The sequence below is a fragment of the Zalophus californianus genome, chromosome X (genome assembly GCF_009762305.2).
Source record: "Zalophus californianus isolate mZalCal1 chromosome X, mZalCal1.pri.v2, whole genome shotgun sequence".
Classification (NCBI taxonomy): domain Eukaryota; kingdom Metazoa; phylum Chordata; class Mammalia; order Carnivora; family Otariidae; genus Zalophus; species Zalophus californianus.
Genome location: NC_045612.1, coordinates 117557664 through 117579300, shown reverse-complemented (window position 1 = coordinate 117579300; position 21637 = coordinate 117557664). Strand labels below are relative to the sequence as shown.

The window sequence follows — 21637 nt, the reverse complement described above, 5'->3', positions numbered from 1 at the left end:
TTCCCCTGCTTGTGTTCCCTCTCTCGCTGTGTCTCTCTCTGTCAAATAAATAAACAAAATCTTTATTTAAAAAAAAGGCAAAAAAAAGAGGGGGGACAAAAAGTGTGCCTGCGCTACCTGTTTTCATGATTTAATAGTTTTTTAAATGCTACTTTGAGAAGCTGTTCTTCTGAGCTCGGGAAGGAAAGAGAGGCCTCCTGTGGAGGGGCCAGCTCTCCCCACATCACAAAGTGAATGGGAGCAAACTCAGAAAGGCAGAGGAGCAGGGGAGCTGAGACGTGGGGGAGGTCAACGGTAGAGTCTGCAAGATCCGCTTAAAATGTGCCAGACACAATCACAGAGTTCAACTTATCCCGGAAATAGAGAAATAGGTACAATGCAAAAATTTTCTAAGTGTACTGTCCAGTACTAGGATTGCCAAAAACCCACTCCTGTTTGGATGTGCTATCAAGGTTACTTCCCTGAAAGCCACACAAACTCTCTCTATATTTTAAATCCAACTAAGGTGCAAGGAATACTGACAAAATTGTATACTGGTGATAAAGTGTTGCAAATGACATTCTGCCTTTAAAGTTTCCTGGATGAAAACAGAAGCTCTTTCTAGCTCTGGTATAGGAACAAGTATGCGTGTGCACCAACGGCCTGCTACACAGCCGGATATCTATCAGCTCTCTGCCTAGGAGGTAACAATCAGACTTGGTTCTAAATCATATGCCAACCCACAACCAACGCAGGCTGATCAGTGGGCAGGTTGCTTTTTGGTGGAGAGACATGCCCAAGAGAGACAGGGTCACCCAGCGCCTGCCGAAGTAAAATCAGAGCGGGGGTCGGGGGGGATATCCAACAAGGACCACTGAAAGCTGCTAAGTACACCCCCTACTAGAGATCAACCCACACCTTGAAAACCGACAGGGAAGATGCTAAGGCAGAGAAGATAGCTTCCTGTGGACCCCCAAGCCTCCACATCTCTGCCTATCCTTGTCACTGCTTGAATTTAAGAAACCTGCAGGGAACAATTGGGTCTTGCAAAACAGCCTAGTATTCACATTTAAAGGAAAAAAAATCTTTTTTACTTTCTTTACTTCGTAATCCCTTAAGTAGTTTAAAAATGCAATTTAGCTAATTTTACTGTTCTCTCAACTTTTTAATTAGCTCATATTAAGCTTATTGCAGTCATTCTTGACCCCTAGATTGTCTACCTTCTTACTACTTCACCCGTTTCTCCTATTCCAGCATTCATTTACATTGTAATGATTTCACTTATGCACTTAGGAAATGTTCATGAATTGTCTGGTATGTATCAGGCACTGTTTCGGGTGTTGGGGCACAGTGGCGAGATCTGAGCAAATGACAGGAGATGCTTGGCCGACTCTCTCTGGAAAGTGAATTTTGAAAATGTTGATTATCATCCAACACGTGGAGATACAATCCGTCCATCAGAAGGAAGATCCTTTTCATTATGTCTACAGGCCACATGAACAATGTACAAAGCTTTTGCAAAGTAAAAGCAGCAACCACTTAGAGCTCAATCTGCACCAGATGTTGTTCTAAGTTCTTTACACGTATTAACCAATTTAATCCTCTCGACCCATTTTACAGATGAGAACACTTGGGCCGGGCAAGCTTAAGTGGCCCTTCTAAAGTTACTCAGTGGTGGAGCTGGCCTTGAACCCAGGCAGCCTGGCTCCAGGTTGCCTTTTTCTGACCCCAGTGGGGCTGAGGCCTCCTTAAGGTTTGCTTCTGACACAGCGGAATCTAAAACAGCAGGAGGCAAATAGAGGCATTATATTCCAGAGAGAACGGCCAAGAAACATTGCTGATTGGCTGCCTGATAAGGATGGAATGGGCTTTGGAGAATTTTATACTGTCATGAAATAAACATGTGATTTTGACCTTCCAGAAGTGACAAACTATGCAAAGTATCCCATTTTTATCCTTTCCTCCTTTCAGCCTTCACTTGAGATCGTGATGTTCTGGCAGAATTTTGCTCAAAATTGGTTGTGGCTTCCTGAGCGCTGAGACATACACAACCTGGGAATAGGGACACATCTACCTTTCAGACTAAAAAAAAAAAGGACTCTAAAAAAGCTTTTAACACCCTGCACAAAACCCCCTCACCGTTTTTATGGATGTCAAAACTAAAATCCAGAAAGGTTAGGTAAGATTTGCCAAAAGCCAAAACCCCCTCACCGTTTTTATGGATGTCAAAACTAAAATCCAGAAAGGTTAGGTAAGATTTGCCAAAAGCCACACAGCTGAACCTGAACACCTTCTCTAGGCACGTAATCAACCTGTTCCTCATGACGAGTCAACTCCTGTGTCTTGGATCCCACAGCCATTCATTACACATATGACAAACAGCACTGGCATCATCTGGGAGCTAGTTAAAAATACAGACTCGCAGGGCGCCTGGGTGCGTCAGTCGTTAAGCATCTGCCTTCAGCTCAGGTCAGGATCCCAGGGTCCCGGGAGGGAGCCTCCCCTCCGGCTCCTTGCTCAGTGGGGAGTCTGCTTCTCCTTCTCCCTTTGCCTCTGCCTCTGCCCCTCGCCCTGCTCCTGCTCTCTGGCTCTCGAATAAATAAAATCTTAAAAAAAAAAAAAATACAGTCTCGCAGGCCACCTGGGTGGCTCAGTCAGTTAAGCGTCGGACTCTTGATCTCAACTCAGGTCTTGATCTCAGGGTCACGAGTTCAAGCCCACCCAGCAAAGAGCCTAGTTAAAAAATAAATAAATAAATGCAGATTCAGGCCTCACCGGACCTGCTCAATCGGTCCGCATTTAACAAGCCTCCTCCCTCCCCCAGGTAATCCATATGAATAAAGTTGAAGAAGTGCTGGGATGGTCACTAAGTCCATTTTCTAGATATTTTAGGTGCAGGAGGGGAGCGGTCATTGACTCTACATTGGCTAGAAGCACATCCATCTCTTGACAGGTAGCTTCCCAGCCTCACCTTGTAATTGAACTTAAAATCATCTTCTGATGCAACACAATCTACAGTTTGATTTAAGGCATGTCTAGGCTTTTAAGTCTCAGTCACTCCTTGGTGAGCAGATATTAAGCCTTCAGATGTAAAAAACAAACAAACAAACAAAAACTATGTTTCTTATGAGACCTGGAAAGACATGGCCAATCGCCCATCCTTACAATGACTCCTGCTGGTGTCTTTTTCTTCAGAGCAGGTTAAATGCCTTTCCTGAATCCCCGCAAGTCCCTTTAGGACAGACAGCAAACATAAATCTCAGCCCAGCTCCTGCCCAAGTGAACATGAACTAATCAAAATAATAATCGTAACAGCTATCGCTCACGTGGTGCTTACAGCGTGTCTGGTGCCGTCTGGATAGCTTAAACATACCAAAAACTCACTTAATCCTCACAGCAACCCTGTTATGGATGAATACAGTGAAGCACAGAGAGGTTAAGTGGCTTGCCCAAGGCCACACAGCTAATTCAAGGTGGGGATTCTAATCCAGGCCAGCTGTCTCTGGAGGCCATGCGGGTAACCATAGCACCACACGGCCTCTCAAAAGTCAAAGTGATGCTGCCCAGGGTTCCAAGAGTCCCTTAATAAAATGCTCTCATAATAAAGCCTGATCATGTACTCAGGAGAACGTAGTTCTCTTCAGCAATTTTACTTGACAAAAAGAAAAAGAGAGGCCGGCAACCACTAGGACACTGTTTTACAAAGTTAAAACACATGACCTCTGGTCTCTCATTCTTGGTTGTGATCGCAAAGACCATGCAGTCTGCTGCTTGGAAGTACTTGAAAATGTCCTTCTGCCTGTAACTGGAACTGGCTCCAACATTAAAATTGCATCGTGTTGTCTATAAATGAGAAGCAGTTGTGAACTCTAAGGATTCGTGATAATGCTGGCTTTGCTTATCTGTTAAATCCACGGTCTCATTTCTCTTTTTAGCTGCAGACAGCTTTTTTTCTAAATGAAATCTTAACGACCATTCCAATATACATGACTGGGCAAAGCCTTGTGCTTTGGTTGGGAGTGAAGAGGGGAAAATCTCTTGACCTCCACGATCAGCATCCCCTGAAGGGAGGTCCCTAGAACCCCAGAGTTCTGGAAACCCAGAATGAAAAATAGCCCAGGAAACAGAATGAGCCGCTCTGCACGAATTCAGCTCTCCTTAGGCCTCCCTGCCTGATCCTTCCTATACATGGCGATGTCCTTCGCCTTGTACCAGGAAGATGCCGCAGGATCTGAATTCGGCTCTGGGGAGCTGAAAGGCAGGACACCTTTGCCATATGTTTGAAAAGGGCACTACCCAACATTCAGCAAGACAGGAGATATAAATACACACTGGTAAGTCCCAACCAATAATCCTGACCAACCTGTTAACCATGATACATATCCCACTGAGTGGTTGGCTAGTAGCCACTGCCAAGCCATTATCCCTGTCGGTGCATATAAGCGACATTTAAATTTACAAAAATTAGTGTTTAAAATAGTTTTAGGTGCTGACCGCACACAGGGAGAATGGCAGAGTTGTTCCGATTATGTTGATGCTCTCCGCCCCAGGTGGCATTTGTGGAACTGTGGATATAGCCCTCCAGATCCCCGAGGAACCCTTGTAACCACTTCCGTGCCCCCAGCCCAAACTCAACGGCCATTAGGTAATGACTTCGTGGAAGAGAACAGGAAAGCCCAGCCCCCTTGCCCGGGGTGGGTCAGGACAACCTGAAGGCAGACTGAACCTTTCGGAGTCTCCATCTTCTTTGGGACTTTGCTTGAGAGGACACCCTTGCTTGGCTCCCTTCCCTTCCCTGGTTTCTTCTCCTGTTCTCTAGGGGCACTTCCTATACAATCACCCGCACGGGAATTCCCAGCTCAGGGTCTGCCTCTGGGAAATGCCCCCTAAGAGACTACACGACCCGGCTCACTACCCAGCCGGTCACTGGCACGAATCATTTGGCCAACCCAGTGGCAGTTCCGGCGCGCAGTTAATGAACACGAGACTTGAGCCACACCCTTCTCTTATCACAAATATGTCCATAATCTTTAGCCTCAACTGGTCTTATTTGATTAAAAAGGTGGGACCCTAATCCTAAATATTATAAAGTCTCAGCTGAGAAGAATGTACAGGGCATGGCATGTGTGGGTTAAATCAATGTTCAAGTTAATTAAAAAAAAACCCTTCCTATGATATAGTAGTGTGCTTTCCTTACTAAGCTGGACTTAAATGATTTAAATAAATCTTCAGGGAGTGGAGCTGGTTTGGGTTGTCTCTCAAAGGTCGCAAACGTGCAGTACCAAGGAGCTCTAAAACTGTACAGTGAGAGGCTGTAATTCGCACACATGCTTAGACCTTGAAAATTGCTTTTGACCACATTTTTTTATATGAGCTTGCTTTCTTGAAATTTCCCTAACTCTATGGGTTTGCATGTGGCAAAAAAGGTCTAGGCTCCCTTGGGTTCCACTTCTTCTGCCGTCTCTGAATCAAGTCCACCCCGTGGGATGCGAACTGTGATCCACCCAGCGGAGACCCCGAGACCCCGATGGGGCCAGCCTCACGTGACCGCACACCTCGGCTTTCACAGACCCGTAACAGCGCAACTCACCTTTATTCCCAGGGCTTCTCCAGAAATGACGGCAACCGTCACACCATCCTTACTGGGTTTGGGGATTTCTTTACTCTTCAGCTCCTGGTACTGAGGCTCCACCATCTTCTCTGAGCTTCGCAAATTAACCCACAGTTGGAGGCCATGGGCTGGCTCTTCTGAGCAAGGCATCTCGGCGTGCAGAATTCCCCGGCCTGCGGTCATCCACTGCAAACAGCGGACCAACAAGAAGGAAATGTAACCCAGCCTTTAACAAGTCTGCAGGTGGGGCAACTGTGTCATGGGGACTAAGCCAGGCCCCTTACAAGTGCTGCTTTCGGGGTCGTGAGGAATAACAAAGCAACAATGACAACTGCTGAAGCCATTTCCAGGATTCCAAAAGCTCTGCAAGCTTCCTCATTTGAATTCAAAGCATCAAACCTGAAAGTCACACAAATGGAAGGCTCTTCTCTTGGGCGTCCCCGAGTCTTAGATTGAGCTCTGAGACAGGGAGCTGCAGGGGGACAGTATGCCAGGGACCACTCTCAGGAGCTACACCTTACGTGCAAAGCACATGACGCGGCTGGGGGAGAAGCCAAGCCGCAGCGCAGTTACAACGGACGCCTCGGCAGGTCCAACACGGAGCTCCAGTATTGGCTGAACCTTCCGAATTGTCGCAAATTGAGACGAGGTAGCCGAGCTTTCCTATCCCCACATGGGCACGCCATTCACCGGGACCCACGCCGCAGCAGGGAGCACAGCCGTGGGAGCAGCGGCGAGCAGAGGCCGCGCCCGCTGCAGAGGGCGGGGCCCAGGACAGGACGCGGCTGAGAGCCGGCGCTAGCCCGTATTGGCGCAGTCGGAGGCCACGGGCCTCCGCCTACAGATCCGCGCGGGGGCGCGTGGCGTCCACTGCCCCGTGCACAGGGGGCTTGCCTCTGCTTGCTCGGTTCCGCTAATGGAACCCTCGCTACCTGGAGCAGTAGTTGCCTCCGCCGGTGTGCACATTCTGCAAGCATCTGTTTATCTCTTTATCGAGAGCGTTACCAGGGGCCAGCCCCAGACACTAACCTCGGGACCTAGGGATGCAACATGGCAGACAGGTTCCCCGCCTGTCCTAGCTTGGCTTCGGCCACAGAAATCCCGAGACTAGGAGTGAAGGGCAAGTATTTCTTTGGGACGTGCTGCAGAAAGCACAAGTGAAGAAGGAAAAAGCAAGCTCGGCAAGGGAGAAAGCCAAAAAGGGGTGAGGACGAGCAGGGGCCATCTGTGGGCCCCCGGGGCTCAGTCCCCCCCGGGAGGCCGGCAGATGGGTGCGCGGAGGGGAAGCTAGGGGCTTTACCCGCCAACTCCCATCCCTCTCTGACAAGACTTCTGGGGGTGTCCAGTCCCCAGCACATCCGGCTGCTGAGAGCGACCTCGGGCAGAGTAGCGGCGCGTGAGATGGACAGCCGCGCATGCGCGCGCACACACGGGGACTGCTGCCACCCGGACTCGGGGGTGGGGCAGAGGGCCAAGAGGCAGGCCACCAACAGCATCCTCCACCCGGCCCTCGTGCGGAGAGAAATCCTTAAACAATGAAACAAATAATCAATTGGCATATGATTGTACTTGGCGCTGGGGGTGGGGGGTGCGGGCACCACGGGCTTCTGTGAGAGCGCATGAAATGGAACAGCTTACCTGAGGGCGGAACTTTCAGGCTGGGACCCAGACAAGGAGTAAGAAGTGACCCGGGGAAGGGCGAGAGGAAGGGAGTCCATACAAAGGGAGCAGCAGGTGAAAAGACTCTGAGACCAGAATGGGCAATATCCGTTCCCAGATCTGAAAGAAGGCCACTACATAGTTTAGTTTTCTTTCTGTCACTAAATCTAAATAGATTTCCATCTTCCATTTGACCAGACTGATGACACCTTCTAGTACAGGGGTCGGCAAACGACAGCCCAGGGGCCAAATCCAGCCCTGTCACTTGATTCTGTACATAAGTGTTACTGACACACAGACGTGCCCGTTCAGTGACATGCTGTCTGTCTGCTCGCATGCTGCGAAGGTAGGACAGAGTGGTTGCCACATATGGGACTGTATGACCCACGAAGCCTAAAATAGGTGCTATCCACTTCTTACAGAAAACATTCGCTGACCACAGCTCTAACACAACGTGAAGGAGATCTCAGCATTGCCCCATGCTGCGCTTCTTCCATCTGATGGCAGCTATTGGGGCTCCTCAGAGACTTGGCCTCCCGTGTGTTTTTCTGTTAGGTTCACAGTTTATCTCTCCATATTTTCAATCTACTTTTCATACCTTGTTTATCCTTTTTTAGATATAACCCAGTTTGGCAGGAACTTTCTTAATACGTACAGCCCACCTATTAGATTTGGAGGGGGAAGAGCAGATTTCTCTTTTCAACCTCGCTATTTACTAGCTCTGAGGCCATGGACGTCTTTCCTCAACATCTTTAAATTCCCATTCTCTCATTTTTTTTTTAAGATTTTATTTATTTATTTCACAGAGAGCAAGAGAGGTCACAGAGGGAGAAGACGACTCACTGCTGAGCAGGGAGCCCGATGCGGGCTCGATCCCAGGACCCCGGGATCATGACCTGAGCCGAAGGCAGACGCTTAACCGACTGAGCCACCCAGGCACTCCCATTCTCTCATTTTAAAAATGAGGTAAAAAGAATACTTACTTTAGAGAGATTATTCACATGCAAATGCTTTCAATTTCATGTTCATTGAAACACAATTCAAATATTTGCAGTTAAAATTCCCCACACAATATGTAAATAATCCCAGAAAGTTCTTGACATTTGAGTTCAGACTTACAAACCCAGCAAAGAATACCCAAGAGTTGCTGGGGCTTCTAATTCTAACGTGTCTCCAACAAGCCGAGGATGGTGGCAAGATCTGGATCGTGGTCTTAAGTGACAACACTTACCCCTGCAAACAAGTTGGAAGACAAAGAGCAAACTGTCACGGGGCGCCTGGGTGGCTCGGTCAGTTAAGTGTCTGACTCTTGGTTTCGGCTCAGGTCGTGATCACAGGGTGGTGGGACCGAGCCCTGCGTCAGGCTCCATGCTCAGCTCGGAGTCTGCTTGGGAGTCTCTCTCTGCCCCTCCTCCTGCCCTCACTCTCTCTCTCAAATAAATAAATAAATAAAACCTTTAAAAAAAGAAGAAGAAATTGTCACAAATGCAGCAGGAAGGTCTAGAAAGATGAGGACAGAACCTGGTACACTGAGTTTGGCCATGGGGACATCATGAGTGACCACTGCCTGAGCAGCCTCAGTAGAGGTTTGGGTGGATGTTGAGACAGGCCAACCCTGATTTCTGTGAGTGAAGCATGAAATGGAAGATGAGTAAGTTAAGACCATCATCCTTGATTATGCTTTTGAGAAACGTAAGAGAAAGACTAGTTGGGAACTAAAAAGTGACTGAGGGGGTCAAGGAAAGCTTGAGCGAATACAAGAAACCAGTGCAGGTTTCTAGGCTGAATGGAAGGACCCACAAAAAGGAAGAGGTCAAAAGTTTAAGAGAGCGAGGGAGGAAAGTGTGAATGTACTGGAACCGGGTGAGAGCAAGCATGCGCACCCAAAGGCTATTAAACCATCAGCAATTGCTTGTCGTCGGCCATACCTGCAGGTCTCCTGGGTTCATGTGACCAACATGTCCACAGAAATCTTCATGGGCCATGCTGCCGCCCTCCAGGAGGTAAGATACCTTTGACAAAACAAGCAGAAGAAAAAGTAGGTGTTTGGCAGCTATGAAGAACTGTTCACTTCTTCCACAGAAAATGTGCTGAGAAAGTGTGAGGAGTGACCAGGACAGTAGCACAAGCTGAGGGAATGAATCTCTAGTGAAAAGACCATGCTAGTCCATACAATGTCTCTGAGAGAATTCCAAACAGGAGCCCCCTCTTCCACGTAGATGCAGCCCTGAGCATGCCAGAGCTCACAGCCAGGTGACAGAAGCCCCCACTTGTCCCCTCAGCCTACCATGATGGGTCCCAGAGCTCAGGGTGAAAGAGGCGGCTCCCTTTGAAACAGCTGGGCCATGTTACCAAGGCCATGTTCAGCCAGGTGTGTGGGACAACAGATTTCAGGTCTCCACACCTTCCCCTAAAAGCTGACTTGAGAAATCCAAAGGCAACGTATTTCCAACACCAGGCATACAAACTCACTTAGGTGCTCGATAAACCCAAGTGAAATATCAAATGAATTCATATAAATTAAAGCCAACTTTTCCAGGGGCATGTCCAAACTAAATCTAAGAATGGAAAGAAATTCTGTGCTGTCCGAGAGAGTAGCCACTAGCCTCGTGTAGCTATTTAAGTTTAATTAAAGTGGAACAAAATTAAAAATTCAGCTCCTCAGTTACACTAGCCACATTTCAAGTGACAAACCCCTGGTTCTCCCCTTCCTTTTAGGTTATCAGCCTGCCCACAGAAAGCAAGTCCGTCTGGGAGGGGCCAGCCCCCATGGCCGTGGCCTTCACAGGTCCGGCACAGCCAGTGAAATCTGAATAAAGTCTGCCTAAGTTTCGCCCACATATGGTATTTGGAAGCTCAGCTGCATGCAGATAGAAGCCACATTCTACAATATCAGCTTTATCAGAAATAAGGTATTTTTTCGTATCTGCCATCTTTCTTACTCTTTCATCTTCTCAACTGGCTCAGAATTCATGCTGGGAAAACAGGCCATCATTTACTCTGCCTTCTCATACCCCAACCAAAGGGCAATTAAAGACCTGCCTACTGTCAAGCTGTTGAAATCTTATATTGTAGCCTTATAATAAACCACCTTCTTCCTGAGCCAACTTTATTGGATGCCAGTTCCTGAAACCACAGACTTTATATAGAGCATTTATGACAGGAGAAATCAGGGCTGGCTGACATGAGGGCCCTCCACGTGTCATCCTGCCGAACAATGCCATTGAGGTACACTCTGTACAGAATGGTCTCAGCAGCAACCTTTATCCCAGCAGGTGACAGGCAGACAGCTACGGAAACTGGAGGCTCTAGGTTGGGATGGTTAATTTCCTGTGTCAACTTGACTGGGCTAAAGGATGCCCAGATACATGGTAAAATGAAACTTGCTATCCTAATGGCAACAGTGCAACATCAGCCCAGAAAGAGAAGAGACCCACTTGCATGGGGAATTTATATACAATGACAGCAATTCCTGATCAGTGGGGCAAAGACGCATTTTCCGATAAACGGTATTGGAACACAACTGGCCGACCATATGAGTAAAGAGAGTAAGCCCCTCCCTATATATGGAAACGTGTTCCAAATGCATAGAAGATTTCAATGTTAAAAACACACTTCTGAGGGGCACCTGGGTGGCTCAGTCGTTAAGCGTCTGCCTTCGGCTCAGGTCATGATCCCAGGGTCCTGGGATCGAGCCCCACATCGGGCTCCCCTGCTCTGTGGGGAGCCTGCTTCTCCTTCTCCCTCACTTGTGCTCTCTAACTCTCTGTATCTCTCCAGTAAATAAATAAAATCTTTTAAAAAAAGCACACGCACTTCTGAGATTTAAATCTACGGAGACAAGAAGAATACAAAATGTCAGCACAAACCTATCTTTGCAGTGTTTGTTATGATAGCAAAAAGGAACAATCCGGATAATGGGTCTACTAGGGTACACTCACCTAATTATGGTACAGCCATACAAGAGAATATTACACACCTGTTAAAAAGTGACATAGATCTCGATTCACTGACACAGAAAAATGAAATACTATTTAATCAAAAAAAGCAGGTTACTGAATAGCAATTTTATTTAAAGAGGTCACATACAGTGATGAGTTTATTTTTTTTAAGATTTTATTTATTTATTCATGAAAGACAAAGAGAGAGAGAGAGAGAGAAGCAGAGGGAGAAGCAGGCTCCCCAGGAGCAGGGAGCCAGATGCGGGACTCGATCCCAGGACCCTGGGATCATGACCTGAGCCGAAGGCAGTCGCTTAACCAACTGAGCCACCCAGGAGCCCACAGTGATGAGTTTAAACGGGTTCATTTAAAAAAATTCTATCTTGTCATGTTACAGTGTGTGTGGAGATGCCCGGACAGACACACCAAAACGTGGACAGCGGTCATCTCTAGAGGGTGGAATTGCAAGTACATTTTATTATATCCTCTTTCTGCTTTTCTGATAGTTTGGGTCTCCTGCAAGGAGTAGTTTACTTTTTTACAACGGAAACAACTTTTGTATCTTGCAAAAATAAAAAGAGGCTACTGCTCATCAGTGAATGAAAAGAAGTGATATGCTTTATTCTGCAGAGATGCTGGTGAATATTTGTTCCCTCTTTAGGTGAACGGGGACTGGCCAGGAAGGCTGTGAGACAGAAGGGAAGATACAAAGAATTGGAAGAACAGTGCCATACTATGTGAGAGGACAAAAGTAGCTAGCTCTGACTTTAAGACGTTGCTAGACAGAAAGACCTAGAATTAGTATAGAGGCCAAAATAGGAATGAAGCACTTAGGAGCTCATGCAAAGCTTAAAAATGGAAGAGGACAAATAAAAAGCTTCCAAATCTCAAACAACCAGTCAAACTAGAAGGAGCAGTGTCTAGAATTGCTTTCCTTTTCCTGTTATGCATGCATTTTTAATTAAAATAACTGCATAATAAAGGCAACTTTCGTTCTGTTTGGGCTGAAGCTTTGCGTTCTCAAAGGAGTCTCTTTCAAATCGTATTCCTTCCATCCCCAAAGTTTTTTCAATTACCCAAGCCTAGGGACTTTCAAGTTGTTAATCATCTAAAAATATGTCAGGCAACTTGAAAAAGTAAATTGTGGTGAGCATGACTCATTTAAAGATGAAAATTTACGCAGACACCAAAAGAGGTTTGCGTGTGTGCGTGTGTTGCAAGTTTTATTTTAGAAAGCAATGTCAACGCTGTTTCTAAAAGACAGAAGACAGTTATCTCCACTTTTCCTCTACTTTTTCAGTGTGGATGTCCTCTTTTCTCTGGTAATACGAAAAGTAAACACCATCCTAAATACTGTAAAATCTGAATTAGAGAAGCCTGGTCAATGAAGCTTTACAGAGTTCATAATGCCTGCCTTTTACTACTTAAAGCAAAAACCCATACTTTTAGCTGTTGGGAGGGAAAAAGATCAGAAACCAATGACCCCTTATTTATGATTGTCTTTTGTTTTATTTATTTATTTTTCTCAAGTGCTATAAATGCTACACTGAGACTTTATAAATTAATGCCTGCAGCGGATTTTTTTTTTTAAACCCAAGCAGTACCAAGAGTTGACACAATCCAGATGATTTTTCAGGACATTACATAATCGCAAACACCTGGAGAATGGCCGTGGGTGGTTGACTGAACTGGGAGTGTTATGTTTAAACTCAAGAGCTGTGTGTGTCTCATTAAGAAATCTGTAATCTGAAACAGGTGTTTTCTTAAAGGACTTGCCATGCGCCCTGATCCTGCTCAGTCCTTTCCCCTTCTTAGTCCTAAACTTTCCATGGATCTTCACGAAAACACTTTGGCTTCCTTGTCAGTTCTTCTTGGTGCGTTCATATATTCGGGAGGAGAGAGACACAACACCAAAACAGGAACAAAAGAAAAGTGGCACTTGCGATGTGAAATTTAAGAGCTATCAATTAATTCTGAAGAATCACAGCACAAGACAGAGTGAAGTTTGTTGTTTCTTTCTGGCTGGTATTTAGAAGGACGAGTGTGATGATCTCATTCAATGTTTCTCGATGCAAGACTTTTTCTTTAAAGCAAAACGTTTATATCATAGATAAAACTATGTTTACTTTTAATTTCCATGGGCCCCAAATGGTGGCTTTTTTTTTTTCTACTGGTATAGCTGAGTAGGAAAAAGAGAAAAACAAAACAAAAACATGGGTTGAGCCCATGGCTGTTGAGACAGGCCAGCGAGGAACACATTGCATAATAGAAGCGGCTAGCAGGTCTTCGAGGATAGAAAGGTAATGTTCGAATCCATACAATTAAGGACCCACATTATTTACAAAAATGTTTTAATTACTTGGGCAATCACTGAGACATCTGGAATATCACCCCACTAAATAAGCTCATCCAATCCCGACCCCACATAAACACCTTCACCAGGGCCAAAAGGCGGTTTTAACAAAAAAGGAAAAGATAACCAGCACCATTTAGGTATTCAGCCAAATATTTTAAAAGCTCTACTGGGTCCTGCCTTGCCATTTCCTGCCCCAACCCTGCCCCGGGGCCAATGCTGCAGGGATTCCCACCGCACCACCCCCTGCTGGCGGGCCCCAGTCTGGGAGAACCACTCAGGCTCTGGGGCCCCTGCTGGAATCTCAGGTTTGCCATTTACCAGGTGTGAAATGTGGAGCCAAGTCCTTCACTTCTTGGAGGCTCGGTTTCTTCGTGTACAATCAGGACCTAGGAGAGGAGCTCACCAAGTGTGGTAAGTACTAAATGGGTAACGTGGACAAAGTGCCTAGCATGTAAGTGTTCAGTAAGTTCTGGAACCAGCACATGTGCCACACTCCTGCTGGCCCAGACCCTATTCGTGGGTCTTCCCTCATGCTTCCTGGAAAGTATTTCTCCCAATATTCTCACGGCTCACTTCCTCACTTCATTCCGGCCTCCGTTCACACATCGTCACTGCCTAAGAGAGGACACCCCCCAACCAGCCCGTCACATTGGTGCGTCTATTCTTTATCCTCCTGTATTGACTTGTTTCTTCTTCCTCGATTTTTCCCAAAGGGACACTATACCATACAATTATTTGGTTATTCATTGTCTGTCTGCCCTAAGAAAGCATAACCTCCCCGAAGGTTCCAGCCCAGTGCTGGCACTAAAGAAAGATCTGCCGAACGAACGAATGGATAACAGCATCTCGTACCTGCATAGCATTTCAGCATGGACAAAGCCCCGGATTCTGAGAATGTATTATCTACATGTCAGTGTTGAAAACAGCGTGGCTCAGTGTGCTTAAGGTCACGCCATTAATAAGAGCAGAGCAAGGACTTAAATTAACATGTTGTCTCTGAAAATAAAAACCATTTCACCCTCCCATACCGCCTCGCCATCTTGGCAGCCCCGCATGTGCTCTGAGATCAGATGGGAGTTGCAAAATCAGCCAGGACTGGGGCGCCTGGGTCGTTCAGTCGGTTGTGTATCTTGATTTCAGCTCGGGTCATGATCTCAGGGTCGTGAGATCAAGCCCCATGTCGGGCTCCCGGCTGGGTGCAGAGCCTACTTAAGATTCTCCCTCTCCTTCTGCCTCTGCCCCTCTCCCCTGTTCATTCTCTCTCTGAGAGATGAGAGAGAGAGAGAGAGAGAGAGAGAGAGAGAGAGAGAACCAGCCAGGGCTGCCAACTGCAAGGGCTTTAGGCGAACTGGCCACCTCTGGCAAAGAAAGGGTCCTTGTGCTGTTGTATGCAAAGCTGAAAACAGGCCTCAGGAGTCCTGGGTGAGGTGGAGAAGAGGTTGGAGGGACAGGCAACCACAGGTTCCTGAGAGGCGGCGATCCCAGGATCCTTCCTTGGTGTGGACATGAAGAATTCCACCCAACAATGTCTAACTACAGAGAAAAGAACAACTGCCTTTAGGCAATTTTCCTTTTATATTTTTCTGTTGCTCCCATTCGCAAATGTCTCCCAAATCTATCCATTTTCCTTTCCCTAGGAGTAAAATATCTGGCATGCACATCAAGGTTCGGTAACAATTACATTCCTGAATCCAACTACGCAGGTGAGCTGAATCGCGGACTCCCTCAGAACCTTCCAGGTGCTTCTAGAACCCCGGGGTGAGACCAGGAATGCCCTTTCTCTTCAAACCCCACTCAAGATTCAACCTTTTGTGGAATCTCTTCAGACAAACTACCGCGGGCTCCTCATGTAATCATCAGGCTGACAGCACCTACATCTCTTAAAACTGCAGTCAAGGTGTTCACACCCATTGTGTTATCATTCCTGTGTTATACTGAAGGGACCGCAAGGGAATGGTTTGCCAACTTCTATGATGACCCGAATTTCCCACATGCAAAAAAAGTGTAGTGTCTGCAGCCAGGGTGAGAGCAAGTGGGTGGTTGGAAGTACTGTTGCTGAAGAGTGCCCTCTGCTGATCCTAACAGTGTGTGCTCGCTGTTTTTGTCCCATCGGACCTCACGCAAACAGGGCTAGGCCTCACGAATAGAGCCGCTGACAACTAAGCATGTCTTCTAGCACGTGCGTGGGGTCTCTGCTTCAAGACCGTGTGTGGGTGGCAGGTTGCCATCTGGACATCAAGGGACCAGCTCTGTTGTGGTGTAGAGGGAAGGTTTTCTGCCCCCACGGTCTCTAGTTAAAAGCTGTCAAGGCAGACACCTAAGAATGAATGAAGGCTGGGGGCTCACAGGGCTCTTACCGAGATGGGTTTAAGGGATTTCCCTCTTGTTTTAATATTCTGTTAAGATTTCATTTTAATATTTAATTTCATTAAGCAGCTGACATCTTTAGATGGGTGCATTATTCTTATTCTGATTCAATTCATTGTAAGGATTTAATTTGTCAAACTTTTGGCCAGTGTGTTCATTGTGCTTGATGTTACTGGGTCACACTTCTCAGGTTTTGGACTTCAAGAAGCAATAAAAACAACAACAAAAAACAACCCCCCAAACAAACAAACAAAAAAGAAGCAATGAAAACATTTTATAATAAGGGGGCCTGATAGGAGGATGTCAATTTTTTGTCTTTTGCCTTTTTAAATAAACTTTAGGGGTAATTTTAAATCTCTTTCTTTTTTTCCCCTTTCTTTGCAGCTTGCACAGGGGAAATGTCATCACAAACTCATAAACAGGAAGTTAGAAATCACCCAAAACGAACACAGTGATCATCCCTTCCGGACCTTCAGGGAGCCACCACTCTAGCAGGGGAAACTCGACTAAAATATACAGATAAGAGAACTTAATACTAGCCTGGCTGGCTCAGTCAGTGGAGTGTGCGACTCGGGGCTGCAAGTTCAAGCCCCACGTTGGCTATAGAGATTACTTAAAAATAAAATCTTAAAAAAAAGAAAAAGTACAATTAGTGCCTGTGGAAACACAGGAAAAAAGATTAATTCTGATGAGCAAGAATCTGAAGGAATGGGGAAGTCATTCATAGAGGAGGCAGCCCCCCAGCTGGTCCTTAAAAGACTGCACTACTTGGGGTGGGGGGGGGCACCTGGGTGGCTCAGTCCGTGGAGCATCTGCCTTCGGCTCGGGTCGTGATCTTGCGGTCCTGGGATCGAGCCCTGCATGGGGCTCCCTGCTTGGCAGGGAGTCTGCTTCTCCCTCTCCCTCCTGCTCATGTGCTCGCACTCTCTCCCAAATAAATAAATAAATAAACTTTAAAAAAAAAAAAATTGCACTACTGGGGAAAAGCTGGGGTGGATGGGCCAAAAAAGTACAGAGAAGGAGGAAAAGAATTTGTAGGCTGTAGTAAAAGGCCAGAAACAATTAAAGCATGGTTTTGTTAATTATCATGTTATCACTAGATCAGAAATGGTCTTGTGGCTGCAAGAAGTGAAATGACTATCCTTAAACATCCAGGCGGTGAACCAACTTCATCCATTTCCTCACTGAGGTTCAGAGAAGAGCATTACTTTGCACTTACAGACAGGAAATTGGGATCCCTGAACCACAAAAGCACTGGGTCCCACAGTAAGTAAGAGAGACTCTTGAGGTGTTCACAGCTGGGGATCCGTGTCACAGGTACAATCTCATTTCTAATGGTATTAACTTGACAATGTTTTGAGACAATATCAGATGTACAGAAGGGGAACCCTGTTCCAGAGGGAGTGGTAGCATGGAGAGTGGACAGGTGTGGGCCTGGGATCGGATGGGCCCCCCCCACACCCCTACATGGGCTGTGTGACCTTGACAAGTCACCACTTCTGAGCCTCTGTTTCCTCATCTATAAAATGGTGGGGGGGGGGGCAAACAATTCCTACTTTTCAGGATTGTTGTGAAGCTTGGAGGTAACGTACAGAAGGCATGTGAACCTTCTCATAAAACTGGTAGCTCACAAGATGTCCATCGACAGATGAATGGATAAAGAAGATGTGGTATATATACACAATGGAATATTATGCAGCCATCAAAAGGAATGAGATCTTGCCATTTGCAACGACGTGGATGGAACTGGAGGGTGTTATGCTGAGTGAAATAAGTCAGTCAGAGAAAGACATGTATCGTATGACCTCACTGATATGAGGAATTCTTAATCTCAGGAAACAAACTGAGGGTTGCTGGAGTGGTGGGGGGTGGGAGGGATGGGGTGGCTGGGTGATAGACATTGGGGACGGTATGTGCTATGGTGAGCGCTGTGAATTGTGCAAGACTGTTGAATCACAGATCTGTACTTCTGAAACAAATAATGCAACATATGTTAAGAAAAAAGAAAAAGAAGAAGATAGCAGGAGGGGAAGAATGAAGGGGAGTAAGTCAGAGGGGGAGACGAACCATGAGAGAGGATGGACTCTGAAAAACAAACTGAGGGTTCTAGAGGGGAGGAGGGTGGGGGGATGGGTTAGCCTGGTGATGGGTATTAAAGAGGGCACGTTCTGCATGGAGCACTGGGTGTTATGCACAAACAATGAATCATGGAACGCTACATCAAAAACTAATGATGTAATATATGGTGATTAACATAACAATAAAATTAAAAAAAAACTGGTAGCTCATACTGCATGGCAAATTGCCTTCGGGTTTAGTCCCATATGGTCAGGCATTTCATTTTTTTTTTAAAGATTTTATTTATTTATTTGACAGAGAGGACAGCGAGAGGAGGAACACAAGCAGGGGGAGTAGGAGAGGGAGAAGCAGGCTTCCCACGGAGCAGCGAGCCCGATGCGGGGCTCAATCCCAGGACCCTGGGATCATGACCTGAGCCAAAGGCAGACGCTTAATGACTGAGCCACCCAGGCGCCCCTCAGGCATTTCATTTTAAGAGTCTATTGATGGAGAATTCTGAAGCAGCTTGGCTAATAGTGTTGAAGATTTACAAGGAGTTTAGTTTTTTTTCTAAAAGATTTATTTATTTTGTGGGGCAGAGGGAGAGGGAGAGGGTCATAAGCAGACTCCACACCGAGAGTGGAGCCCGACGCGGGGCTGGATCTCACAACCCTGAGATCACAACCTGAGCCAAAACCAAGAGTTGGACGCTTAACGGACGGAGCCACCCAGACGCCCCGGCAAGGAGCTTTGCATCACGTAATGATCTCTGTTCATTAACTCTGGACTTAATTTCAGTCTCACTTCAAAAGCGTTATTTGGCGACATGAAAGGAGGTTTAATGACTGGTTTACAGTCGTTATCACGTCCCCTCTTCCAGAAGTGTCTACTTAAGAACTCTAGGAATGTAGTCTCTCAGACAGGAGTGGTTTCTGTTTGTAATTGTAATGGGGTGGGGGCGGGGCAGATGCGGAAAGCTGCTGGGAATTTAGATGGATTGCTTCTGAAGAACATTTTGGTTCACCGCTACTTTCCCTCGTGTGACCCATGCTTCTTGACATAGGCCGGGGTTGGATTCTCTGCTGTGGGAACAGGCCTGCAGTGCAGGACGGTGGGCAGCATTCCTGGCCTCTCCTCACTAGATGGCAGTGGCTCCCTCCGGCTGGTATAACCAGGACTGTCTCCAGAAACTGCCACACTGACCTCATGGAGGCAGGGTCACCCCTGATTGGGAACCGCTGACACACACAGTCTCAAATCCCAACTTTTTTTTTATTTTAACACATTTTATTTAACCAAATATATCCAAAATATTATCATTTTAACACGTTGAAATATTTTATATTCTTTTTGTCATACTGAATCTTCAAAGTCAAGTGTGTATTTTAAACTGACAGCACATTCCAGTTCAGATTAGCCACATTCCAAGCGTCCAGTAGAAACATGTGGCTAAGTGGCTACTGTACTGATGGTTATGGAGTTGTTTTTATAAAATCAGATTCAAGAGACACACTGTGGTGTCCTGGTTTTGAGTTGGATCCAGGTTCAAATTCTGGTTTTGGCTCTAACACTGTATTCTTAAAACATTTGCTGATATCTATTCTCAAAAGTTATATAGTCCATATCTATGAGCAGACATGTAATAATGGAGACAAGTAAAGTCTTACTTTATTGTTCCAACTACTATAGGGCCCATCAGAGGAAGTGGTCAGTTCTACCTGGGTTGGGTCCGGTGGTGGTCAGGAAGAACTTCATAAAGAGGTAAAGTTTGAGCTCCATCCTGGAGCATGAGGTAGATGAAGGGCAAAAACAGTGAGGGAGGCTTAAAATGGTACTGCCCAGGAAATTGCTTAGAAGGTTGCTTCAGCCAAATCCCAACTTTTAGACTTAAGATGGCGCTAATTTAGAAGGACGGCATTAACTTGGGAGCGTCAGGATAGAAAACACTGGCCATCTGTTCGTACCTGGAGGTCAAGCACTGCTGTGAAGACCTTCCCCAATAACAGCCCAACCTATAGCTTTAATCCCACCCCAACCCTACACATCCAATTTTTTAAACATGTATCCCACAGAGCTTTTATTTTTTTAAGTAAGCTCCATCTAGGCCCAACGTGGGGCTTGAACTCACACCACCCTGAGATCAAGAGTCACATGCTCTCTGCCGCGCCCACTGCTTGTGCTCTCCTGCTCTCTCCTTCTGTCAAATAAATAAAAATCTTAAAAAAAAAAAAAAAGAGTCACATGCTCTACTGAGCCAGCCAGGCGCCCCCCCCACCCCCTACACATCCAATTTTTAAGTCTGATTCCTTACTATTTCTAGTGTATCCCCATACCATGCCCTCTACCTCTTCCTCCATTGTCCAGAGAGTTGTATCTGATTCCTTAAGGCTGTACTAAACGGCCAATTCCCCCGCCCCCCCCCTTAAAACTCTCCCAGACCTTTCTGTGAGAAATGCTAGCTTCTCCCTCAGAATGTGAAACTTCATCAACGGGACCTCTCTTGCTCCTCCTTAATTGTTTTCTGACAGTCTGGCAAACTAGAAGTCCTCTGCCCCCACCCCTTCTGAACTCACCTTCACGTGTGCGTGCACACTTGCACACAAGCACGTGCGCGCGCACACGCACACACACACGATTCTAATTTCCTTTTGGCCGAGGAAGTGTTAAAGAGAATGTTATGCTTTTTAATCTGAGGCACTCCTTTACATTCTGTGGAACCCTCTGACGGCACACAAATGTCTCCTAAAGGAAGCTGCCCCTGGGTCACCCTCCCCATTACACACTGGCATACAGTATTAGCTTAACTGGTGGACTGGTTGATTTTATGTGGAGAGGGCAGACCCAAGTTGGAGGCCTGAGCACGAGTTCCCAGAGGGCCAGGGGGCATCAGGATCTTCACCAGCCACGAGAGCACTGTTGATCTTCAAATATGATATGTGAAGAGGGAATTCTGAAAATAGTGATATTTAAGTAACCAATACATGTGGTTCAAAACTGCAAAGGTACCACAAGGAAAAGAGGGTTCGAGTGAAAATGAACTCTTTCTCATCACTCAGTAACCTTCCCTGGAAGGCACAGGCCCGGCTTCCTGGGTGTCCTCTCAGAGGTAATTTAGGCATACCCAAGAACCAACGCCTAAATGGGAATCCCCGAAATGTCCATCAACAGATGACTGAATAAACAAAATGTGGCAGATCCACACAGTGGATAATTATTCAGCCATAAAAAGGAATTAAGTTCTGACACGTTACAACATGGATGAGCCTTGAAAACATTTGCCAAGCGAAAGAAACCAGACACAAGATGCCACATATCATGGCATTCCCTTTATATGAAATGTTCAGAATAGGCAACCCCATAGAGACAGAAAGCTAGAGGCTGGGGGGGTGTGGGGGTGGGGGTCTCGGTGAGTATGGGCTTTCTCTGGGGGTTGATGAAAATGTTCTGGAGTCAGTGGTGATAGTTGCACGATATTGTAAAAATACTAAAAACTGCTAAATATTTTCAAAAAGCCTGAGTATGTATCTGTATCTGTCATTAAGCATTTATTTTCTAAGCACCATCTTTTGGACTTGTAACGTTAATTTTTGAATTTTATTTTCTTTGCATTAACGTAGCATGTAGAAATAATCACTTATTAAAATAGCCCAGCTTGCCCATAATACC

General features: G+C 46.2%; 1 protein-coding gene across 3 annotated transcripts in view; it reads right to left on the bottom strand.

Annotated features, from left to right (window-relative positions):
* PIR (pirin) overlaps nt 1-21637 on the bottom strand; it is a 103368-nt gene that overhangs the window by 62180 nt on the left and 19551 nt on the right. For all 3 annotated transcript variants that reach the window (XM_027608965.2, XM_027608966.2, XM_027608967.1), the window contains exons 4-5: nt 9178-9261; nt 5570-5776 (exon numbers count right to left, since the gene is read on the bottom strand). In XM_027608965.2, coding sequence (XP_027464766.1) covers nt 5570-5776; nt 9178-9261 — 291 coding nt within the window. The remainder of the gene's footprint in view (nt 1-5569; nt 5777-9177; nt 9262-21637) is intronic.